At 40.9% G+C, this 7,500-nt stretch overlaps 1 protein-coding gene across 1 annotated transcript in view; it reads left to right on the forward strand.

Moving 5' to 3' along the window:
* The window catches only part of LOC143021686 (retinol dehydrogenase 13-like), a 15,551-nt gene that overhangs the window by 3,900 nt on the left and 4,151 nt on the right, over nucleotides 1–7,500 (forward strand). Inside the window, exons 3-7 of the mRNA XM_076179313.1 lie at nucleotides 2,583–2,675; nucleotides 3,358–3,469; nucleotides 3,940–4,067; nucleotides 5,625–5,707; nucleotides 6,100–6,211. Coding sequence (XP_076035428.1) covers nucleotides 2,583–2,675; nucleotides 3,358–3,469; nucleotides 3,940–4,067; nucleotides 5,625–5,707; nucleotides 6,100–6,211 — 528 coding nt within the window. The remainder of the gene's footprint in view (nucleotides 1–2,582; nucleotides 2,676–3,357; nucleotides 3,470–3,939; nucleotides 4,068–5,624; nucleotides 5,708–6,099; nucleotides 6,212–7,500) is intronic.

Consider the following 7,500-nt stretch of genomic DNA (forward strand, 5'->3'; position numbering starts at 1 on the left):
AGATCCGGTAGAGTCCTGTAGATCCGGTAGAGTCCTGTAGATCCGGTAGAGTCCTGTAGATCCGGTAGAGTCCTGTAGATCCGGTAGAGTCCTGTAGATCCGGTAGAGTCCTGTAGATCCGGTAGAGTCCTGTAGATCCGGTAGAGTCCTGTAGATCCGGTAGAGTCCTGTAGATCCGGTAGAGTCCTGTAGATCCGGTAGAGTCCTGTAGATCCGGTAGAGTCCTGTAGATCCGGTGGAGTCCTGTAGATCCGGTGGAGTCCTGCAGATCAGGTTGAGTCCCGTAGATCCGGTAGAGTCCCGTAGATCCGGTAGAGTCCCGTAGATCCGGTAGAGTCCCGTAGATCCGGTAGAGTCCCGTAGATCCGGTAGAGTCCCGTAGATCCGGTAGAGTCCCGTAGATCCGGTAGAGTCCCCGTAGATCCGGTAGAGTCCCGTAGATCCGGTAGAGTCCCGTAGATCCGGTAGAGTCCCGTAGATCCGGTAGAGTCCCGTAGATCCGGTAGAGTCCCGTAGATCCGGTAGAGTCCCGTAGATCCGGTAGAGTCCCGTAGATCCGGTAGAGTCCCGTAGATCCGGTAGAGTCCCGTAGATCCGGTAGAGTCCTGTAGGTCCGGTGGAGTCTTGTAGATCCGGTAGAATTCTGTAGATCCGGTGGAGTCCTGTAGATCCGGTTGAGTTCCGAAGATCCGGTAGAGTCCTATAGATCCGGTAGAGTCCTGTAGATCCGGTAGAGTCCTGTAGATCCGGTAGAGTCCTGTAGATCCGGTAGAGTCCTGTAGATCCGGTGGAGTCCTGTAGATCCGGTAGAGTCCTGTAGATCCGGTAGAGTCCTGTAGATCCGGTAGAGTCCTGTAGATCCGGTGGAGTCCTGTAGATCCGGTGGAGTCCTGTAGATCCGGTGGAGTCCTGTAGATCCGGTGGAATCCTGTAGATCCGGTGGAATCCTGTAGATCCGGTGTAGTCCTGTAGATCCGGTGGAGTCCTGTAGATCCGGTGGAGTCCTGTAGATCCGGTGGAGTCCTGTAGATCCGGTGGAGTCCTGTAGATCCGGTGGAGTCCTGTAGATCCGGTGGAGTCCTGTAGATCCGGTGGAGTCCTGTAGATTTGTTGGAGTCCTGTAGATCTGGTGAATTACTGCCTAAGGGGTCGGTTGCCGGAGACCGCAAAAAGTTGAAGGCTGAGCACTCTGGGAACCAGAGACCGGCAGAGTTGGTGGCATGTTTTATATTACAGACTAAAATTTGCCTGTTTCGTACATATATTATTATTTTGTATTTTGTGATGGAATATGACAATCTATGCAAATTCCAAAAATGTGCGAAGTCGACCAGCCAGCTGTCGACGAAGACTTCTGGGTTATTAGACATATACATAGAAGGGTCCCGGAAGAGGCTATTAAGCCTGTGACTCCGGCTCTAAATGACTAAAACTTAGGTCATCTGGGGTCTAGTGGTCACTGTGGTCTAGGTGTTTGTTATTTATTTGAGCTGTGTAATCGAATATTTGATCTTGATGTTTCCATACACTATCCAATCTCTTTTCAAAACTCACAACTGAATTTGCATTCACAACATGATCAGGAAGACTATTCCAGTTGTTAACAACACGAACGTGGCTTCTCGTCTACGGGTCTCTCTCGTGACACCATTTCTTGCAACAGCGTTAAAGCAGCATTAAGGTATTTCCATCAACCTCACTAATATAGGAAAGCAGCAGGAAAGAGATTCACTTCTTCGTACAGGCATGAGGCGAAGGAAAAAAAAATGGACCTATTAGATATTGGAGAGGACATTGAGATTTTGGGAGACTGTTGTATTCTCTGATGAGTCCAAATTTTCCCCTTTTTTTTCTGACAAGTATGATTTTGGAGACTGCAACTTAAAGCCAACAATGTGCTTATTCTGTGAAGGTGTGGGGAAGTATAATTTTGGAGACTAAACTTAAAGCCAACAATGAAACAATGTGCTTATTCTGTGATGATGTGGGGAGTATTTTGGACCAATCAGAGTTGGTGTAGTTTGAAGGCACTATAATCTTTGATGAATATATGTCTATACTTCAGAGAGGTCTCCTTGCTATCTTCTCTGGTCATCACTTGTTTATTCATGAAGGATAGGGCTCCTTGCCACACAGAAAAAAGGCCTAAGATTGGCTGGAAGCAAATAAGGGTGAAACAAAATCACAAAGATAAATAGTCCCACGTACACACTGGCGTCAACATTGTGAAAGCATAAACAAGAATGAATTTTACTAAGATGAGCTATGTAACCAGGGCAAACATTGGAATTGTATATATATATATATATATATATATATAATATGTACGCATGTATATATGCATATACATGTATATCCAGCTCTCATGAAATTGACTTTTTCAATCCAACATAACAATAAAACAAAATCTTCCATATCGCTCTCTCTCTCTATCTATCTATCTATCTATCTATCTATCTATCTATCTATCTCTATCTCTATCTCTCTCTCTCTACCTCCGTCTCCGTTTGTTTCTGTCTATGTTTATGTCTCTGTTCTTCCTTTGTACTATTCAATTCTCATGTTTACTCCGCATTTGGAAGGTATCGGGAAGGAGGCGGCGCGCGACCTTGCCCGAAGAGGAGCTCGCGTCATCATGGCTTGCAGAAACCTCCCGAAGGCCAACAAGGTGGCAGGTAAGGGCGCATTTTTTCTTGCGGTAAATTTCCCTGGGTTGATGTAGCACAGGCCGATTCCAGAGGCGAGGTATCAGTTAATTCTAGTTTCTTTGTTTACCTCTTTGTGTTGTCTCTTATTGGCGTGACAGCGTGATGGCTGAATCAATCGACATAAGCTTTCAGGAAAGGAAGTAGGAGTCTTTATATGATACCTTTAAAATTTGGAAGCAACGGGGTAAGGTCAAAGTCAAGAAAAAAAGTTGAAATAGACTTTCTGGCTATAACTTCCTACGATTTTTTTTCTTTTAATTCAAAACAAATTTAAAATTATTCATATCTTATTTCTCAGACGATCATGTACATCACGATAATGAAAATCCGTAGTTTTGAGAATCAAAATGTGAAATTTTTGGTGGTCAAGGCCATTTCTTCATTAAGATAACTACTGTCAGACAAGGTTGATGTAACTGGTAACACTTGTTATTCAGTTTCAGAAGGCTCTTCTTTCAGTCTTTTATTTTAATCTGTCTCACAAGAAGTAGATGAATAATAGATACACACACAACACACACACACACACACACACACACACACACACACACACACACACACACACACACACACACACACACACACAAACAAACAAACGCACACATATTGCATATTGTTAATATCTTCCTATTTGATTCGTGCGTTTCAGAGGAGATTAGGAAGAGCACAGGCAGCGACTTGGTGGAGGTGCAGCTCCTGGACACCTCCTCCATGGCCTCCGTCAGGAAGTTCGCCAACAACTTCCTCAAAAATGAAACGAGGTAAGATCTTCTACGTATCACACGAACATACAGTCGATATCCTTTGACAATTATCTTAATTGTGTTGCTCAAATGGCAGCCTCCTATATAACGTATCCGTTCAAATATATTCCTAACAGTCTCTATTCGTGACATAAAAAAGTAAGCTTATTTTTTGCGAACAGTATTGTAAAGCTCATCTGCACTCTCTTATATGTAATATAATATCCATGTCCACTACTTCACAACAAGTATGTACGCTAAGAAGGTGATGAGCCTATGGCAGGAGGCGCGTAGCTGCGGCCGAAGCCGTCATATTTGCCCCTATGCTCTTGGACTATAGTGGGGCAGGTAACAATGGCTGCTGGGAATCGGGAATAAGTACGGTATCTTCACACAAAACTCATACTGAATTGATTCTAACACTCACCATCACAATGCACAAACAGACGCATTCCAGCATCTTTGAAGACGTTCCTGTTTATTCCCAGGCTGGACGTCCTTATCCTGAACGCTGGAATCGTTGCTCCAGCAACGCTGACTTACACGGAAGACGACCACGAACTCACAATGGCTACGAACCACTTGGGGCACTTTCTTCTTACGAATATCCTTCTTGGTAAGATACATCTAAGTAGTACTTGTACTGAATATGTTTGTATATTTTCCTTTGTCGTACTGGTGATGAGAGACTAGTTGTCTAGCCTCTCTATAAAAGTCTTTGCCTGAATTTTGTGTGTGTGTGTGTGTGTGTGTGTGTGTGTGTGTGTGTGTATGTGTGTGTGTGTGTGTGTGTGTGTGTGTGAATCTAACGTGCGTGCTTGCATATGGAACTTGTGTGTGCCCTTATGGAGTATACTCATGTCTACAATACACAAGCGTGTTTTGCTTTTGAATCAAGGATGCATATCACCACGACCCACGAATTAACATGCAAGATCGTAACAAAGTCTATTTATATTTTACGCTCATGACGGGAATTTATGAATCACTTATCAACTAGATAAAAAAGATACATTTTTTAATACATTGTCGACGTTTTTCTTTGAATCATTAGATGTTACTGTAACCTACTCTCAATATAATAATTCTTATTCAAAAACATTAATACTTCCTTAACTAAAACACAGATAATCCCGGTTATCAAATATAGATAATCGTACTCGGCTATGATAGAGTAATTCTGAGTAACATAATGTTTACGGTAGCCTATATTTTTCAAAAGCAAAACATTAACAGTATATATATATATATATATATATATATATATATATATATATATATATATATATATATATATATAATATAATATATTTGTCACAAAGATGTATAATGGCTTTTACAACATGACCTTGAATGTACAGGAGGGTTGGCTTTTAACATTTTGATTCATTGATCCTATGATTGACCGTCTAGCTAAGTCTTTGTTTAACTAATATCCAATAATCGTTGGACAAATAATTTTTGTTGGTTTGCTCGTGTAATTCAAGGGAGAGGGTTTTCTTCCTCTATTTGCTTCGTGTAGACGCGGGTGCTTGAAGTGAAAAAAAAAATATCTTCCAGTCTTCTTTCAGAGAATTGCAGTTGTCGTCGACTTGATTTGACTTTGATGTCTCTTGTATAATTTCGGTTTTGAAAAACTCTTGAGTTATGTGTGGATCCAGTTGGTATTTGATTTGAATTTAAGAACGGTTTAAAAGGAGAAGTTAATTTCTTTGGAGTAACTCTTTCAGTGCTGTGAATCTGAAGCTCTGGAGTATTTGTTTACCAAACACATTACATCATTTATACTGGAACATATATCCTTCAATAAGGAATAGATGAGACATTTAGATTCGTGCTTACAACTTCACTGATAGGCATATACAAGAAATAGATTATAGCCTAATATACAAATACTAACAAGTTGACGATGTCACGCTTTATTTTATAAGTAGACACTTCAAAACATCTTAGAATAATGACGTCACGTCGTTGTCTCTTACGCCCGGGAATCCCCAGGAAAAGTAACAGTTTCCTTGATATACGAAAAAAATAAATTAATAGAATAAAATAAAAAGAATTGTATGTGATGTCAGGTTGGTGCAAATATTTGCCATCGCAAAACATTTGTGAGTATGTTTATTGCGTGTCCATGGAACACAGTAACGAAGAAAACGTAATCCCTTTCTTCCAGACCTAGTAAAGAGGAGTTCGCCCAGTCGCATCGTCGTTGTTTCTTCCATAAATCATCGTTATGCAATTGGTCTCGATCCTGACGTGAGTTTTCCCTTTTAAGTTCTGTTAAGTTTCAGTTTTTCGAGCACCGGGCTATTTTGTTTAGATGGTGGATAGATCCTGGTGGGGATCGTCTTCTGAGATGGATCGTCACGAGGCGTTTGCCAAATCAATATGAGATTTTACCCAAACTAGAATGATGTTATGGTAGAGTTAACCAAATACGTATTTGATCATTGTTTTATCAATGGATGTCTATTCACTGAAAATTCATTTCGATAACGGGGAACTACTGCTTATAGAAATTTGAGCTTTTCAACTATTCAATAATGGATCTGATATATCCTGAGTTAAGTCTAGGTGTCTGAAATAGGTATTACTTTATGAAAATTATTAATTTTGATCTCATTTTGATTTATTCTTGTGGTCTTCAGGATCTCAACAACAAGAAGAGGCCCTATCTTGGCTCGTATCAGTCCTACAACCACACCAAGCTTTGCAACGTCTTGTTTACCAAACAGCTGAGTCATTACTTGGAAGGAACAGGTAAATCAGTAAACATTCCAGTAAGTTGTGTAAGTTGACGACAAAAAACAAGTATGCATGCGCACATGCACACACTCACGCATACATAAAGCGCACACATACGCAAATGCATGCAGAGGAACATTACAAAGGATTACAAAGGCGGAGCATACCGACAGGAGACCTTTTGATCCATATCTAGGTCGGATGCGAAAAAAAAATCATATCAATAATAAAATAATATATAAAAACTATAATGTAAATAACAATTAAAATACATGAATAAATGCGTTGGTATAGTTAAATAAACAAACAGGTAAATAGTAAATAATATAATAAATTGTATATGTTAAAGACAGATTGAACATTTTTAGAAGCTCTGCCATGGGATACGAACCCTGACCCGTGCGTCGATAATCACGAGGCCAAGACGCTAGCGACCATGCTACATGGTGATGGTTCAAAAGGACTGTACTAGTCCCCGACCACGCTTCACGTAACATTGGAAGATCTAGTCTCATTTTCATCTAATCCCCGTATTAGGCGAGCCCTCCGACAAGTTGTATATGTTAAAGACAGATTGAACATTTTTAGAAGCTCTGCCATGGGATACGAACCCTGACCCGTGCGTCGATAATCACGAGGCCAAGACGCTAGCGACCATGCTACATGGTGATGGTTCAAAAGGACTGTACTAGTCCCCGACCACGCTTCACGTAACATTGGAAGATCTAGTCTCATTTTCATCCAATCCCCGTATTTTGAACCATCACCATGTAGCATGGTCGCTAGCGTCTTGGCCTCGTGATTATCGACGCACGGGTCAGGGTTCGTATCCCATGGCAGAGCTTCTAGAAATGTTCAATAATAAATTGCCATATAACTAATAATAAATGAAAATCAGACAGACAAATGATAACAAAACAAAAACAAATAATATAAGATAAATTATAATCATTACAGCATCTTACTTAGGTATTTATCTAAATGATTCTTAAAGCTTCGAACTGAACTACATTGCACTACCTGTGCAGGAAGTTTATTCCATTCATTAATTACACGGTTGGCAAAGTTGTTTCTACCCACATTCACACACATACACACACAAAGACACACAAAGACACACATACACACATATACACACACACACACACACACACACACACACACACACACACACACACACACACACAACTCGTAGCGCGGTTGGTAGAGTTCCCGGCTGCCACTACGGAGGTCCGGATTCGAATCCCGCCCAGGGCTGAAATAATTTCGGTATCGCTGCGCTGCGGGTTGTTACTCCAACTCTC

This window comes from Oratosquilla oratoria, chromosome 42 (assembly GCF_046742065.1).
Source record: "Oratosquilla oratoria isolate Oo_2021 chromosome 42, ASM4674206v1, whole genome shotgun sequence".
Lineage (NCBI taxonomy): Eukaryota > Metazoa > Arthropoda > Malacostraca > Stomatopoda > Squillidae > Oratosquilla > Oratosquilla oratoria.